An 18,775-nucleotide genomic window follows, 5' to 3' on the forward strand; every position below is an offset into this window, starting at 1 on the left:
CGATTTTATTTAGAGTATAAAAATAGTCTAAAAATTCTAAACGTTTTCATGAGCAAAATAGAGGTCACTAGCAATCCGTTTTAATTGATTTGATCCAAAAAGCATGAGCCAATATTTAATTAAAATTCTCTAAATAAGTCAACTTTTATAAATTCTAACAATTTTTAATGCCTCAAATAAATTCTCAAAAATCTAGAAAAAATCACTAATATTCTTCTAATGTGATGTACTAATTTATAAAAATATTTCCAATCCTATATTATTTGGTGAAAAAATGAGTTCCTTTGTAATAATCTATTTATATGTATTTTTATCATTTCATGTCATATTCTCTTTTTAATTCAATTTGAATAAAAATAAACGCATATATTCTCTTTTAATTCATTTCATGTGACATTCTCTTTTTAATTCATTTCATTTCATGTACTAATATTTTATCATTTCAAGCTCACCCAGCACATTTGACGATGAGATGTGCTAATATCCCCTCTGTTTGACATCCTCATTTATATGCATTCTTATCATTTCATGTGATATTCTCTTTTTAATTCAATTTGAATAAAAATAAATGCATACATTCTCTGTTAATTCATTTCATGTGATATTCTCTTTTATCATTTCAAGCTCACCTAGCACATTTGACGATGAGATGTGCTAATATTTTTCTCATGTGATGCAGTCAACATGAACATATTGAGATTGTTTTTTCATGCACCTTTGTTGTCTGCACTAAGGAAGCAAAATATGCCCAACCAAACCTTGTCATTCCTCGGTAGATCGAAACACCTTCGCAAGTGCGCAACATACTCTTGCCTTGTCATGCTTTTCATCTCCTCAGCCGTGTATCTTCACACCACTCCAGCCATGACAACAAGGACGGTCATCCTCCACAAAAGAGAATATCACATGAAATGAATTAAAAGAGAATGTATGCGTTTATTTTTATTCAAATTGAATTAAAAAGAGAATATCATATGAAATGATAAGAATTCATATAAATGGATCATTATAAAGGAACTCATTTTTTCACCAAAAAACATAGGGTTGGAAACATTTTTATAAATTAGTACATCACATTAGAAGAATATTAGTGATTTTTTCTAGATTTTTGAGATTTTATTTGAGGCATTAAAAATTGCTAGAATTTATAAAAGTTAGCTTATTTAGAGAATTTTAATTAAATATTGGCTCATGCTTTTTGGATCAAACCAATTAAAACGGATTGCTAGTGATCTCTATTTTACTCATAAAAACGTTTAGAATTTTTAGACTATTTTTATACTCTCAAATAAAATCGTGAGTTAAATAAAAAACATGAATTTTAGGACACTTTCTTCCTTCTACTGTAGCTTGCTGGAGCGCGCGCACGGCAGAGCCGTATTCGGCAACTGAGGTGCTGAATACGGCTTTCGTCACATCAGTTGCTGAATACAGAGCGTTTTCGGTATTTGAGGTGTTAAATACGGTAAACAGTGTCATATTCGGTATTTTAGGTGCCGAAATCAGTGGGCCCGACGTATTTTCGGAGTTCGAGGTACCGAAATTGAGTTTTCGGATTTTAAGGTGTCGAATACAAGTGCTAGATTTACAAATACGTCAATATATTATCTATTTTCGCAAATACGCCAGCATATATTGTCTATTTTTATATTTTTTTCCCATAAAAACTACTCAGCATTAGCTTGAGTAGTTAGGGGATGTTGTTCTATCCCTATCTATTAGAGATTAATAAATTAAGAAAATTCAATAGTAGACGACGTACTCGTCAACAGTGATATGTATGTGGTGATTTTTCAATTTTAAAGTTTTATATTTTCTATCTTTAATAGATATTATGTGTACATATGTATGGTGATATAAATACGTACGTAGTTCTATATGTTATACTAGCTTTTATAAAAATATAAAAAACATGACCAGATTTTCTCTGAAAAATATCTCATGATTATTCCTAGGAATACCGGACCAGACCCCACTATCCGAAACAGGAAATCCTTCCCCGAAGCCTTTGCCCCGACCGACCTCTGCGCCACGTCGCCACCCTCTCCTTGACCCCTTGACCCTTTCAACGGATCATTCCAATCCTGTATACCGACCCCGTAATTCCAGTGACGTCATGTCCGCTGTCACCTCACGTGACCCCTCTCCGCGTCCACACTACTGTACACCCCAACCTCAATACGCGCACGTTTCACACGTTTTCTTCGCGCGGCTTACAATCCGTGCGCTTCTCTGTCTGCACTCGCTCGCCGTGTCGGCTTCGACGTCGGCCTCCTGTATAAAAGCCTCCCCCCTCGCATGTTCCCGCTCAGTTCAAGCAGCGCCTCGCCATCGACCAAACACACAAGCTCAGCAGCTCAACGCCATGACCAACCGCATCTCCTCCACCGTGGGAGCGAACCGGGAATACATGATCCGATTCGATGGTCCTTCGCCGAGCTCCGCTGGAGCCGACCCACCGGAGCCGCCGCCGCCGCCAGTTCCGATCGAGCCGTTCGCAGGGAGGTTGATCTCCCACGAGCAGGAGCACACCGTCATTGTCGCTGCTCTGCTTCACGTCATCTCTGGGTACACCACGCCGCCGCCCGAGATCTTCCCGGCGGTGTGCGGGGAGGCGTGCCGGGTGTGCGGGATGGAGCGGTGCCTCGGCTGCGAGTTCTTCGCGGGGGACGCCGCCGCTGTGGTCGCGTTGGACGGCGCGGAGAAGACGGCCGCCGCCGCCGCGCCGACGGGAGGGCAGAGGAAGCGGAGGAAGAAGAAGAACAGGTACCGCGGCGTGCGGCAGAGGCCGTGGGGCAAGTGGGCGGCGGAGATCCGCGACCCGCACCGCGCGGTGCGCAAGTGGCTCGGGACGTTCGACACTGCCGAGGAGGCCGCCAGGGCCTACGACCGCGCCGCCATCGAGTTCCGCGGCCCGCGCGCCAAGCTCAACTTCCCGTTCCCCGAGCAGCTGGCGGGCCACGACGACATCAATGGCGACGCCAGCGCCGCGGCGAAGTCAGACACATTGTCGCCGTCGCTGTGCAGCGCTGACGCCAAGGAGCGACGGCAGACGGAATGGCCGCACGGCGGGGAGGAAACAGGGGAGCAGCTCTGGGATGGCCTGCAAGACCTCATGAAGCTGGACGAAGGCGAGGTCTGGTTCCCGCCAACTTCGAGCGCTTGGAACTGAATCGTGTGTCATTAGATCCCAACAGTTGAAGTAGATTGGAAAAGACCATCTTAGCCTTTGAATTTTCCTTTTCGGCTCTCTTTTTTATCTCTGTTGTACTATTTGAACAAAGCAGAGTTTTGAACACTGGAGCCGTACAAGTGTATCAATCAGGCAATACTTCACAGCATTTAACACGAGCTGACCGACTTTTTAACCAATTTGTATACAGCGAGATATGGATCAAACATTCTGGATTGAGCTTATTCGTACGAGCAGTGCTGCACTTGAAAAACTTACGTGAATCCTACGTAAAACTAACGTGTCAGCGACAAGTTGATTCAGCAGCACGTCGGGATGGCTTGATTCACGGAGCACGGGGTATTTATTCAATGACGCGTCAGCTTTTTAGGATATATTTATAAATTCTTTAAGTAGACATAGCATTACATTATTCATAATATGCGTATAACAGGACTTGTTGTGAATAACTAATTCTAGCTATCAATTCATCAACTACTAAGAATTGTATCTATTGAAAAGAGATGTCTTACTAATATACACGTCATTTCATTATGTATAAATATATAATCACATCATAAATAAAGAACAACCGATCATTCTTTCTACTCTGAGTTATTTTATATTGTAATCTAGTTGTAATACGTTATCAGACACTTCGCTCTCCAAATTGCTAATCAGCCACAACAGAGAACCAAAGTGATGTACGCGAGATCACCACGATAGCCTCCATGGTGACACCATGGGAGACTCGTCAACACGCGCCTTCGTCTTCACAGCCATAGAGCAAACGATGCACGTTGTTCTCCATCACCGAAACAACATCAATCCAAAGGCACGAAGGCCTCTGCACAGACAGACGCGCGCGAGGATGACCACTGCTCGATCAGAAGCAACCAAGAACAGGACCTTGACACACGAACTCGGCAAACACAGAGGATGACGATGGTCGAACACCAAAGGAGGCTAATCGGCCAGTGCATCTTCACGCCTACGAGTAGAACAGAAGAACAGAAGGAGTAAGTACCAACATGTCTCCTTCAATTCACCATATCAGAACTAGAGAAGTTTGTTGCTATTCTCACCTAGTTCATGGCGGCCAAGAGGACATGCAAATATGGCCCTCAGCCGGAGTCAATCGTTGTTTGTTCGACAGTTGGCAGCCCTACAACAGTGTTTCTCCCTATTTCAGCGCCCCTTATAGGCGCACGGCCATAACCGACGACGGGCAGTGGTAGCCAACGCAGCGCTGTAGACCATCCTCCGATAGTGCCAATCTGCCAATGGCCCCTTCCCAATACAGCGCTCCCTCGGGGCGCAAGGCCGGAACCATCCTGCCCCTCCTCACGAATGGCGCGGATCTCCAGCAGCTTCTTCCTCGTGGTTTCCTTGCCAGTCACCTTCTCGGCGAAATGACCCTCTTTGCGACACTCCTTCCGCCCTCCGGTGGCACGCGCCCATGCCAGATCCGGAAGCAGCTGACGGTGGTGGCCGGCCACGTTAGCTCCGCCTCCACTTTGGCAGGCCGCACCAGGCGGCCTAAATGGCCGCTCAGTGGTGCCAGCCCTCCTCCCAGTCGGTGATGCTCAACGCAACTTGGAGGCGGCGGCCGACCGCTCGCACCGCACAACGGATCCATCTGATCCACGCAGCGGCAGCGACGCCTGCTCCTCCGCCCAGTGACGACGCCTGCCTATTCTGCGGCGCCCCTTTAGCCCAGATCCGGTCGACGCCCGAACCAGCATCGGTAGCTCACAAGCCCAAGGGCGGAGGTGCACACAGCTGACACACCAGCCGCCTCCCGTGGCTTGCAGGCCCATAGCAGCGGCGGTGACGGCACAGTGGAGTGTAACCCTAACCGTCGGCTACCTCCTCGTTTTATACGGCTCTTGCGTCAGCGCCTTCAACGAGCCTAAGGCTATTTTGTATAATCCCCCCCAGGTTTCTGGAATATTGCAAAATAGTCTAACTACCAGTACTATGTATCTAGTACTTTTCATATTTAGGCCATCAACATTTTCAGTAATTGCACATTGTGTAATTAACTAATGAAATGTATTTTAGATCTTGTATTATCTGGAATCATGTAATGTTCAATGCGTTTGCTTCAAGCAATCTCTATAACATGCAATTATGTTAACGATCGTGTTATTTTTGCAATTGATATTGTTTTCTTGCAAAATAATATATTAATTCACCTTAATTAAGCCCAAAGAGCTCTTATGCCAAAAATGCTTAATTCAAGTAGAATTAAAATGCAAAATTTTAATTGACTACCTCAACTAATATCGGTATAACACAAGGTTGTGGATGTTATGAAATCTACTGTAATATTTGCATATTATGCCCATAATAACGAATTACTCGTGCTGCAACTGTGCAGCCTACACCAATTTTTTGTGACTACCGTCAAAGTGTTAAACCATTACTATGCAGTCTACACCATTTTTTTTTACTACCGTCAAAGGGTTAAATCACTACATTTGAGGTCTACGCCATTTTGGTGATTACCTTCTATGTGATTACCTCCATTTAATATTTGCAAAACACAAGGTAATAGAACAATGGCATCTACAGCATATTTGCAGATTATCCATCATTACTGTGGGATTTATATTTTATCATCTTGACTTAATGATACCTTCAACGTGCTGTCCCAAATATTATACTTAGCTTAACATAAGGTAATAGCACCATAGGCATCTACTGACAAATGTTAGATTATGCCTCCTACTACTGTGAGATCCGCACCATATTTATTGATTATCTTCAACGTGTTAGCTACATAATGTGAGGTCTACACTATGTAATTCAAGTCTCAACTTGACTTTACATATTTTGCATTATTATCCCAATGTTACCATAATGATTTTTAATTTACCTATAGTAAATTAATAAAAAAATAAGGTCAAATCCATTTAGGGTACAATGACCGGCCAAGAGTTTGATAAACACATGTTTGATGGTCACAATTATCCAACATGGGCAATAGACGTCAAGGTCAGTTTTGTGTCCCGCGAAATTGTAGCGGCACTCCAACATCCCAAAAAGGGAGATCCATTGCTACCAAATCAAGTTACATATGGTGTATTATACATAATAATGCACTATATCCATTCGGATCTCAAATCTGAGTATCTGATAGAAGAGAATCCTGGCACTTTATGGCTACATCTCAAAAAAATCAGATATGAACAACAAAAGGTAGTCATTCTGCCTGATAAAAGTCATATATAGACACATCTACAACTCCAAGACTTTATGTTCGTTGGAGATTACGATCATGTTGTTCATAAAATCTGCTCAAAATTACGTTTTTTGCACAAAAAAAAAGAACCTACAGATGCGGAAAAGATAGAGAAAGCTTTATCTATTATGCTCCCCACTGATATGATCTTACAATAATAATACCGTGCGAGAGAATACCAAATTTATTCTAACTTAATCTATGTATTACTTCAGGCCGAAAAGCATGATGAACTCCTTCTAAGGAATCATCATTAACGCTCAATGGTGTTGCTCCTTTACCTGAAGTATATACTAATGTCCAGAATAACAACAAGTTCGATGGCTCTTTTAGACGCCATCCAAAGAACTCCAATGGTAAACACAAACACCACAATAAGCATAAGCCCTATGCACCAGATTAGGATCAAGGCATTTTCAAACTTGACAAATCTAATATTTATCGCAAGTGTGGATGCTACAAGCAATCCACTAAGAAATGTCATAACCAGAGATATTTAGTTGATTTGTATTTACAATCCGTGAGACGTAACCGACCTGTTCAAGAGCAAAGATTTGAAGCATACTTCAATCTTTAAACTGACTCCACCAAAAAAGTAGTTCTCAACAAGTTCTGTAAGAAACAAGTAACAACCAAACTCTTCTGCAACCAGGAGATCATATGAGCACAGAAAACATGTTTATCGAATTTGCTTCCCATAACATGTTTGGAGACCTTATCTAGTCTCCTAATTCCTTAGATACCATGTTATCTACATCCCATTAAATATTGAAATACAATATTGTATCGGCACTATGATACTACATAAAGTTTGTATTTATTCAATATATCTGATAAAGCATTTCATATCAAATTCTTCAATTCTATATATAGATTTTTACGGGAGTCAATCTGATGGAAGAAATATGTCTTGTGGACAGTTGCACCACAAACTCTATACTACAGGGAACCAAAATATTTCCAAACTCTTACTAAGAGACAAAGAAATATTTTGACAATCGTTGGACGCGATGCAGTAATTGTTGACTCTGGTCGTGCCATAATTATTCTCTATATAGGTACTCAAGTCATAATCGATAATGCTCTATTGTATCTCGATTCAATCCGTACCTTACTAAGTTATAAAGATATCCGTCAGAATGATTTTTATATTAAAACCCATGATGACAACAAAAGAGAAATTTCTCCTCTTAATCAACGGATATGGCAAGATTCCCTATATACTATCTGGATTGTACTATACATACATCAAACTTGTATCATATATTGCGTACAAAATAATTTTTTATCTTGATCACATTAAAACTTGGCATGATTACCTTGATCACTTTACCTTAGAAATGATGAGAAAAATTATTAACAATTCTATTGGTCACAATATTCCTAAAATCTTCAGATTTATGTGCACCGCATATGACATAGGGAATTTAATTTTAAGGCACTCTTACCTTAAAATTCATAATGTGGCACCCAATTTTTTTTAACGCATTCAAGAACATACATGTGGCTCTATTCAGTAATTTTATGGACTATCTAGGTACTCTATAATGTTGATTGATACATCTACAAAATAGTCTCGTATGTGTCCATTATACACAAGGCACTACATTTACTCCAAACTCATTGCCCTAATTATTAAAACTAGAGCAAATTATCATGGATGTAGGATCAAATCTATTTTCATGGAATAGTTTAGATTTTGGCACTACAACATTAAGTATCTTATATCCATACTCATAATGGTATATCTGAATCTCTCATCAAGAGAATCAAATTATTTACATGACCAACAATGGAATTACAATTAACCAACATCTTGTTGGTGATATGCAGTTTTACACACCGCATCATTAAACCAAATTCATCTAACTGCAATCATACGGCTCCCTCCGTCACGGTTAGTTCGTGGAAATTTGGCCGCAGCTAAGTATTTTCCATCTACGAATTAGTTACGTTCTGCACATACCGATATCACCACTGTATAGCATATGTCAAAGGACATTGGAGATCTATATGAGATATAATTATCCGTCAATTATATAATACCTTGAGTCACTCACCAGGGACATATTCATGCTCATAATATTTTGACGACAATTCTCGATATCAGGGGGAGATTAATACCACAAAGAATGCTAGGAATCAGAAGAAAATGTCACACATATTCATATTCAGTCCTCATATCCATGTACCTGAGATTTGAATCCTTATTCAGAACATCTTGTATTTGCAACATATTGTAAATAATCTGTCAGATGCGTTTGCTCGTCATAAATGTGTCATCAAATCCAATTCCCAATATTAATGAGTCAGAAAGAGTGAAGGTACCTAAAAAACCACTCAACTCCCAAATCAAAATAAGAGAGGGAGAAATATAGTCACAAGGGATGAAATTTATTGCAAGCATTCTTGGAAACAGGGGGAGAGCATCCTCTAAGATAATAAATGTCAATCAACATCAAGTTGATAGACACCTTATGAATATTTACTATCCAAACGGCTATGAATGTTCAGCATCCAAACATCCAAACACCTTATGAATGTTTTTCCCTACAGGATTTTTGGAGGAGTTTTCACGTGATGTATACGGATGACCAAATTGATCAAAAGAGAGTGTTGTGAATAACTAACTCTAGTGATCAATTCATCAACTACCAAGAATTATATCTATTAGGAAAAAATATCTCGCCAATAGACACGTCTTTTCCTCACATCCTTCCATTATATATAAATATATAATCACACCATAAATAAAGAATAAACGATCATTCTTTCTACTATGAGTTTTATCCCTCTACTTTACATTGTAATTTAGTTGTAATAGGACTGAGACCACCTGCCCAATTTGCAACTTGTATCTAGAATGAATATGATCCACGTGGTAACCTCAGTTGGTGGTTGGTCAATTCTGTATTCTGTTTTTATCATGATCTTTCCGTACAAAATTGTTGAAGAAAAGGATATTCTATTCTACCTCGCAAGTAAGCGAAATCTAACTAGAACCGGTCACAATTCGTTGCTGCGGCAACTTTCTTATCACCAACGTTGATGGAACCGGAACACAGATCAGCATAGGGTTAGCTAAACAGTTTTGTTTTGATTTCGGACGTGAGTTTAAAATCGATTTGACCTAAATCAATTGCACAGTAGTTGAGGTTTTTGTGTCCAATTTTTTCTATAAACTAGATTAATTCTTTTCTTTTTAATAATATTGACATCAATGGTGTCATCCTTTCGAATAAAAATGTTTAAAATCGAATTGTACGTGAACTTCAACTTTTGGTAATGAAAGAGAGCTTATTTATGTGATGCGACACTCATGTGAGTTGCTTAGTTGGGAGACTTGTATATCTCTCTCATTTAGCCTGACATTTCAGTAAGTGTTGGTGAGCCAATTTATACATGATTCTAAATTATCTTATATGAAAGTTGTGTATTGGATTTTGCACTATCTCAGAGGCTATCCGAGGAAGGCCTCTTATATACTCGTCAAGAGAACCTGCAAGTTGAATGTTATATTGATGTTGGGCTAGGCTAATTCTCTGGATGATAGACACTCAAATTGTGGATATTGCGTGTTTATCGAAGATAATTGATTCCTTGGTGAAGCAAGAAGCAAGTGTTGTTGCGTGTTGTACTGTAGAAGTGAGTTTCAATTTAATGGTGTGGGTGAGTTGTGGTTGCAAATCCTCACAGAGCTGAGGCTTTTTTAAGAGCACGTCGCCATGCTACTATATGATAACAAAACAATCATTACTATAGCAAATAATCAGTTTAACGTGATCAAATTAAGCACATCGAGACTGATGGTTACTTTGTTAAGGAAAAATTTGCTAAAGGGATAATTTGTCTGCCATATGTAAACTCCACTAGTCAAGTTGTTGATGTACTAACAAATGGACTGCCCAAGAGTACCATTCTCTATTTTTTTCTAAGACAGGACTGTGATATATCCGTCCCATCATTGTGTGTGTTTATTGTAAGACTGTTCCCAACAATATTCCCTTCATTTCGTTCCCTTCCCCATTTTCATTCCATTTATTTCCTCTCATCTCCAACAGCTTCCCTTCGAGGGGAATCGCGAAGGGAAATGAGAGAGAATCCCGGGCTGGAGGGAATGACTCTGGGAATCCCTTCGCGATGGGAACCGTGAAGAGAATCTGTTGGAGCACTGAAGGGAACGAAAATCCCGTCGTGAAGGGATTTTGGCCCCTGAAAGGAAACCGATGGACACAGTCTAATTACGAAGTACTGTAGGGACTAGATGTAAGAATGCCGCAAAGATAAATAAGAGAATAGAAGAAGGATAGAGAGAGTGAGCAATCCAGTTTCACACACATTCCTGCTGTTCATGGTTTCACCTCATTTGACCCCAAAAATACTCTAAATCCATTGATTTGTTTCAGTAGTACTGTACTCGACTTACAACAGAGAAGATAGCATGCGTTTTTTAAGCGACTCTTGAAATATTAGCGCCATAAGTTCCCCCAATCTTCAAGTATTTGCAGAATGAGATTTTTGCCAAAGAAAAGCTGTTGTAAGTCGAGTGCAATACTACTGAAACAAATCAATGGATTTAGAGTATTTTTGGGTCAAATGAGGTGAAGATAGCATGCGTTTTTTAATTGACTCCAGAAATATTAGCGCCATAAGTTCCCCCAATCTTCAAGTATTGGCAGAATGAGATTTTTGCCAAAGAAAAGAGATATATCCTCCATGTCAGACGGAAGGTCAAAAGACCGATACTTCAGTACAAAAATGTACTTCCCACTTCCCATCTCGATCTTGATCTGATGTGTATTGGTTCAATGGTTCGTGCATTCGCAGGCCATCACCCACAGACCCACTGGACCTCATGTTCATGCAGAATGCCGCGCACGCACATTATCCGAACGGTTAACCCTCCTGCATTGCTTGTGGGAGATAATCTCGAGCAGTTGTGCCGACTTCACCAACGTCGGTTTGCGTTATCATCTGAACCTATCCAGGTCCCATCCTCCAGATATCCAGAGATGTTAATCGCATTCAGCGACGAGCGATCCGTTTCGTTGTAGAATTCTTCGTCTCCGGCAAGTGATTTCCCCGTGCGAAAATCCTACAAGCGTCAAAATTCGTGAAATTTAGACGAAATTTTAATCCCTAAACTCAGCTACCTACCCGTCGGCCATCACCACGACGGGAGAAATTTTATTGCATAACAGTTACACAAACTGATTTATATAATCAAACAACCAAAACCTAATATCAGTAGCTATGAAAAAATTCAACAAAAATATGATAATGTTAACATGACAACCGTGAGCCACGGTAGCTGGGGAAACTAACACGGGTGGGGTGGTGCCACGGGAAGCAAATTTTATAGGTCTGGTCCTACAAAAGAACTCCTCATTTTGATGATATGTGTTCACTCTTCCTCTCACTTTCTCAGTTCCACTGTTGAATTAGAAAATAAATAATGTAATAGCATCTTATAAGAATCTCTTTACACGTGATCATATAAAATTTATTTCTGGTGCCACGCCACGGACACGCGTGGTGGAGGCTGCGGTCAGGAGGGACGTCAGCGTCAGCCGTGGTTCCAGCTGGGGAATCGTTGCCCGCCCAACAGGCAAAGGAAGTGCGCTGGGTCCCTTTCCTTGCTCCTCCTACTCACACTCACTGGCCGGGCCGGCTGGGCACGGGCTTTTCTGATTTTTTTAAGGGCTGCGAGTTCTGACTTTCTTTCTTGCGTGGAGAGGCCTGACTTATTTTTGGGTTTTGACCTATCCGTCGATCCGTCCGTCGGTTAAGCCTTTGACGTCCTGTTGTGTCTGACTTCGTTCTCGAGTTTTGACTTTTCTGTGGATCCGTCCAGACGTCCATCGATAAGTCTACGTTCTACTCCGTTGATAATGCCATGTTTGGAATCTAGCAATTTAGACAATTTCATAGGAAATGTTTCAACTCCCACAGGATTTTGCAAATTCCCTAGTTCCAAACGGGGCCGAAGTCCATGACTACTGTGCAACTTCAGTCACTAATACTCTCTTCTTTAAAATATTGTTGTTTTTGGATATCAACATGATCTTAAGATGTAGTTTTAGCCACTAATTTATCATAATATATTTTCCATACATACAAAAGTTATGATATTATAAAGCTATTTTTGAGCAGAAACTTCCAATAACATGTTCAAGTATTCCAACTCAAAATTTAAAAAATTATGATGAAAAAATTTAAGTTTCCTAATTGTATGCAACAGAAAATGACACTTCTTTCATCAGAAGGGACAATAAATGGAGTAGCTTTACTCCGTACTATCTAAAATTCAAGGTCGTTATTTTTTAAGTGCTTCAAACAAACTTTTGTTCTTTTTTTCTGAAAGAACCAAGTTATTTTTAATCATCATGCTAAGCCATTATTTTCAAGTTATTTTTGAAGTTCTTTTCGGTTAAGAATTTCACAACAATAAACTATTCTTCGGCCTGGGGCTAGTCCTAACCTACATTGGCCCAAAGCAGTGAGAACTATCTGGCCCGGATGAACCTACCATGGGCCCAGTGCTCTGTAAGGACTGACTATGCTGAAATCTAGCCCAGAGATTAAGGACAGATTTTAGCCCGTCCATTTTTCAAAGTGGACGTAGGTGATTGAGTCTGTGACCGATTAACCAAAAGCATAGAGCCCTCTAAGAAAACAAAAGCATAAATATCAAACCAAAAAATTTGACCAAACAAAAGAAAGTCAAAACTAAAACTTTGCTTGAGTTTTCTGCCTCCACCATAACTTGTCATGGGATGTTACGGCAGACAAAAGAAGGGAAATAAGTTCATGTATATCCATGTTTCCCATTCCAGCCACAACAATTTTTTGCCTTACGTTTCATATTTAGGGAAACGCTACATGTACATACGTATTAAGGAGTCTAGTAAGATCCTTCTATTACGGTTTGTTCAGGAGTCTAGTAACATCTATCGGTTATAGTTTGTTAAGGATCCAAATCAATGACCAGATGTTTCGTATTTTTGTGAGATTTTCTAGTAATTTTTTTCTTAATGCTTCTCATATGGGGATTTACCGTGGAGCTTTTAGAGGAGCATCAACACCTTACCTCAGGGACGTCTACTTAGCACCTTCCTTCTCAAAATCTTGTACTCTCTCCGATTGTAAATGTAGATCGTTTTAAATTTATATATAAGGATTAAGAAAGTAGATCAAATGATCTTGTTACTCTTTATTTATTCTGTATTGAAAAAGATAACTCATTCATTTGTGAGAGTGATAACATTTATTAAATAAAAGCAAGAAAGGAACAAAAGAGAAAAAAGTGTATAAAAATTTAAGGATGACTTATATTTAAAGAATAGTTGAGGAAGCTAAAACAACCTACATTTACAATCAAAATAAGTAGTATATAAAATAGAATATCTTTAACTTTTAAAACCAAAAGAAAATAAAAAAAGGAAAAACGAAAGGAGGCGATAATTGCTAAATGCAAGTACTTTGACATTTCAACATCCCATGCTTGTTGTGGCGTATCCGAAACAGACCACACAATCAGTAACTTCCTCCGCTCTTAGCTTTCTACGATCAGTAATTTACTCAGTAACCCTACTATTAAATATTTTTAGTAGATTTCTTTAAAAAATTATTTTCTATAACACTATTACAGTATTCTATATTTTTTTTTATCTCTAACAACTACTATATTTTCTACCATTTATTATTCTCCCTCTTCCTTCGAACTTACAGTTATTCTTTATAAACAGTAATAGAGAAGGAAGAGTACATAAAGATACGTTTCTCTCTTCTAGCTGCATGCTCGCCGTATCCTGGAGCGGTCCAAGCCAACTTCGCTAGAGCTGTTTTGTGTGGCGAAACGGGACGGCATGCGTTTGTACCCGTGTACCACTCCAATGCATATCAACAAGTACATGTACAATTTTTTTTTTTCAAGTTTTTAAAAATACAAAAGTGTACCGAGTACAAATGTACATGTACCGCACAGTCTTAAAGCACATGTTGCAAGGAGAGAGAAAGGGGAGGAGGTCCTCTCGGGAGGACGAGAGCCTTTTGCTCTTCTTAATTTCTCCCCAAAAGCGATGGGTGAATGCATGTGATCGATCAGCCTGCGACGCTGCACTCCTGCTCCTGTCCTTGCCATCTATGAATCACCAAAAGCTAAACCCTACCCTGCGGATTGCGACCCTAAAAGCTCCCAAGGGCTCCAAATATCAGAAGCAGGCCAGCTCAACACTAGTGCTTACCCGGCCATGGATTTTCTATCTATCGGGCAGTCATTCTGCACCGACCGACCATGGCCGCGGCAGCTGCTGAGGCTGCGCTCTACGGCTCCAATTATTCGAAGGACTCGAAACCTATGCTCCAGCTAGCCTCGCGCAGTCTGCACTCTGCACCGCAACGCGCAGAAATAAATGGACTCTGCAAGACGCAGACGAGCGTAAATGCCGTCCATGAAAATGAGAGAGATCCACCCAACCGATCCGACCGGCGTACGGCAGGTGCTGGCGTTACATGACAAACTTGCATGCATGCATGAACGTTGAGCTCCTTTTGAGTGTGTTTGATTCCTACATCTCCTCTATTTAGCCGAGTACATAAGTAGATTTAAAAAATAAGTCTATTTAGTTGTTTATATTTACTATTGCAATATGGCTCGATGAGTGTAAATATACGATCTTATTTTAGTCTGATAGATGCAGGCTCTGCATCTGCTGATGCATGCTCTGTATCCGTTTATGTAGGTAGACAATCAGTGTCATAAAATTATCTTCATGCGAGTAACTAATTACAATATCAACTCTTGTATCTGTTCATACGGACTCAGATTCAATAAATCAAATAGAAATTCAACTTAACCTATTCAAACAGATACAACCAATCAAATACTCTTTTTTTAGCAAATATTGCACTGCTTAGCTTGATTCTACCCAATCTGTTTATATGATGTAGTTTTACGAAACTTTGTCAGAGCAACCAAACCCACCCTTTATTGCCGCCAAATCCACTGCCGACACGAGCCTCACAGTACGTCGTAGTGATAGCAAGTCTGATCTCCCATGCATCACGTGGGCAATGGCACTTGCATGCTTATCCAGCGGTTGGCTATTTTCACTCATGAGGGTTCTTTCAATTTTTGAGAGGAACTACCTCTGTGTTCGTGTGACGCTTCTTCGTGGTGATGGCATTGATGACGCGTTTGGCAAGCGATGGGCATTGAGACATTGAGTAAGAGTAGGGAGTTGGTGTGGAGAGTTGGGTGGGAGTTGGACTTTTAGTTCTAATCCTTCTTTGGCTTGTGATGTGAGTTAAATAGAAAGTTTAACAGAATACTTTTTCAGTGTTTAATTGACGGGTTTAAAAATGAATTGAAACATAAAGTAGATGAGATATAATCATTTTTCACTAAACACATACTCCATAGTTCCCATCTAATTACCAACCCTCCCTTTTACATGTACAAGGAGATGTGCCACGTGGCGCTACATAGCATATGCTCTCACCAATCACGTCTCTTAGATCTGTTCCACGATATGTACGAATGCTAGGCCTGACAAAAAGGAATCAACAGTACAATCTTTTTTTGCGCTCAGCTGTACAATCTCGCGAAAATAGTTTCTTTTTTCGAGGACTTCACAAAAAACGGTTCGTCGTGGCACAGTTACGCACGCGCGGGCACGAACGAACGACCTGCTGTATGTACAACCTGCGTCGAACATGACAGCATCAAACTTCTTATTAACTATTCCTTCAGTAATGCAGCTCGACCGGTCAAACTGTTTCTTTTCGATGACAACTGAAAGGGAAGTCAAGAGCCTTACCACGGTATCGCCATGCCCAAGATTTTGACTCACGTATTTAAGTGCTGAAATCAGCTAAAACCGACGCGTATTGCAGGTACTAACATGTAGAGTCAACGGACTGAGGATCGAACACTTTCAATTCGGCAGTTTCCCCAATTCTATTCTATTTCATTGTATCTAAATATGGACGATGCTAAATCTCAAACGCTTGAAACTGTCGCTCTGTTCTATTGACGTAGTTTAGTCATCAGATCAGAATCGATCGTACCAAGATTGTTTCTCCTTCCTTCAATCCAATACACATTATCTTCTCCACCGTGTTGAGGGACCTCGCTCCCTCGCGTCGCCCACCTCCTCCCGTCTCTGACATCGTCCTCGCCACCATATCTACGCTAATCGCCCGCCTACCACCCACAGCTCCGATAGCGCCACTACTACCTCGCCGCACCACCACACTACTGCACACTTCCCATGAACCCACCCCTCCCCTAACCTCGTCATCAAATATATTTCTTGTTTAACGAATGTCCACACCATCGACTGAATATCTTACTATTTTTAAGTGCGTGATGAAGTGTAAAAAAATATTCTTTTTCGTTGTTCCAGTCAACACGCTGCATAAAATTTTCGTGGCTCAGCTCCCAAATGTTTCAAACTCCCAGATCTGCCATGCATGGCTGTCACTAAACACGTACGCAGGCCGCAGTCAATCTGACCGTAAAAACAGGTTGACAACGCATGCACACGGTGGTTGCTCCTTAATTTACCACCGTCCGTTTCACTGCATCCATGCAGTGCAATTATACAGTGCGCGTTTACCGGCGGAGGCTCCTGCTCTATATAACCCTCGCACCTAGACCCAGGCCAAATCACTCCACAAATTGGCAGCTCTGCCCTACCCAACCCAGCTGCTAAACTACACTGCTGCTGCTCCTAGCACGCTAAAGCGAGAGCAGCACCACGCTACACCAGTGGAGCAGGAGCACGCACGCTTGCCTTCTCTGCCGCGCGCGAGGGGGCCGGGCGCGCGCGTGTGGAGTAGAGATGGGAATCGGAGGATCTTGATCGTGTGTTGGTGTGTCGAATGGCACGTACTACGTGTTGACATGTACAACCCGGAGCAGCAGCAGCAGCCACCCCAGCAGCTCATGGCGCCGCCACGGATGTCCTTCTCCAGCGACTTCGCCCTGGAGCCTCCGCCGCCGTCGGGGCCACCAGGTCGCGCGGCGGCAGCGGACGCCGACTTCGAGTTCTCGCCGGTGGGCAGCCGCCCGATGATGGCCGCGGACCAGCTCTTCTCCAAGGGCCGCATCCTGCCGCTGCGGGAGGCGGCGACCGGCGGCCGGCCGGTCACTCTCCGCGACGAGCTGCGCACGCAGGACTCCAATGGCGACCGCGGCCGCCGCGCGCCCCGGTGGAAGGAGCTGTTTGGCCAGAAGAGGGCGCACAAGAAGGGCGCTGAGCGCGCCGTGGGAGCCGCGTCCGCCGACGCTCATGTGGTAATGCGCAGACCATAACATTTTTCTGTTTAAATATGAGTTTGACCTGTACTATTTCAAATCTCCTCCATATGAGCTGGTTTCTTCCACGCAGACACATACAGTGATCTGCGCCCTAACTTGTCGATAGATTACATTTTTGTACTGACAGCATGTGCAAACTATACAGGATCTTGGAGACCATGGAGAGTCAGGAGAGTCAACGAGCAATTTGTCACTTGGTTAGTGAGGCATATAACTGGAGCATGACAAGTAGTAACTACTCAAGCAAACTTTAGTTGAGTACAACTGTTTTTCACCGTTCACTTGTCTAACTTTTCATCTTCTTGGTTGGGGGAGCAAGAAATTTGAAGCCATTCCTATTTACCTCTTCCTTGGTTTGGTTGTTTCTGGAGTAAAAGAAGATCTTGGACTTTTGGTGTGTCCCTTTTTTGGGGGGGGGGGGGGGGGGGGGTCGGAGGGTCGGATCGAGTGCATGGCTGCTTTTTGTGGATGGAATGAGATATTGAAATTCCCCTCTTTCCTTCCGAGTGACAACTGATTGTATTTTTCCACTTGGTGTGGACGGTAGGATGCAATTTTTAATTAGTAGCTGTTTTGTGTGATGTACCTTTTTTTCTCAACTTGTACAAAGATTATGTTTGAAGCTTGGGATCCAGTTTAGCTCACTCCGCAATTTCGTTGTATGCTCCAATCATTGATCTTTTCGATTTATTTGTTACTAGCATGACTAGATATTTAAGACTAATTTCACAGAGCTGCACTTTTGTTGTTACTCTTGTCAATGATCGGTAAAATCGATTACACAAATATTTATTTAAAGTAGGAATACTTGGTTATCAATTATGTATATTGAAGAGAAGGATACAAGATGTTATACAGTTTTAAGTCTCTCTTTTGATTAATCTTAGGGAAAAGATAATTATAATAAGGGTGTGTTTAAATCTACTTTTATGAATCTTGACAAATTCTCCTGTGTTCTAAATCTTGAAGCATGTATGATGAATCTATTCATACCTTCAATCTATTATGGGTCTTAATAAATTGTTTATGT

At 41.3% G+C, this 18,775-nt stretch overlaps 2 protein-coding genes across 2 annotated transcripts; both read left to right on the forward strand.

The window, feature by feature from the left end:
• Positions 1-2,287: 2,287 nt before the first annotated feature.
• Positions 2,288-3,372, forward strand: LOC133896125 (ethylene-responsive transcription factor ERF109-like). Its single transcript, XM_062336644.1, has one exon. The coding sequence runs from the start codon at positions 2,366-2,368 to the stop codon at positions 3,170-3,172; it is 807 nt and encodes a 268-aa protein (XP_062192628.1). The 5' UTR covers positions 2,288-2,365; the 3' UTR covers positions 3,173-3,372.
• Positions 3,373-17,106: 13,734 nt separating this feature from the next.
• LOC133895979 (uncharacterized) lies at positions 17,107-18,148 on the forward strand. Its single transcript, XM_062336503.1, has 2 exons — positions 17,107-17,721; positions 17,891-18,148. The coding sequence occupies exons 1-2, from the start codon at positions 17,329-17,331 to the stop codon at positions 17,945-17,947; spliced, it is 450 nt and encodes a 149-aa protein (XP_062192487.1). The 5' UTR covers positions 17,107-17,328; the 3' UTR covers positions 17,948-18,148.
• Positions 18,149-18,775: the final 627 nt, after the last annotated feature.

The sequence above is a fragment of the Phragmites australis genome, chromosome 16, assembly GCF_958298935.1.
Source record: "Phragmites australis chromosome 16, lpPhrAust1.1, whole genome shotgun sequence".
In the NCBI taxonomy this organism is placed as follows: Eukaryota; Viridiplantae; Streptophyta; class Magnoliopsida; order Poales; family Poaceae; genus Phragmites; species Phragmites australis.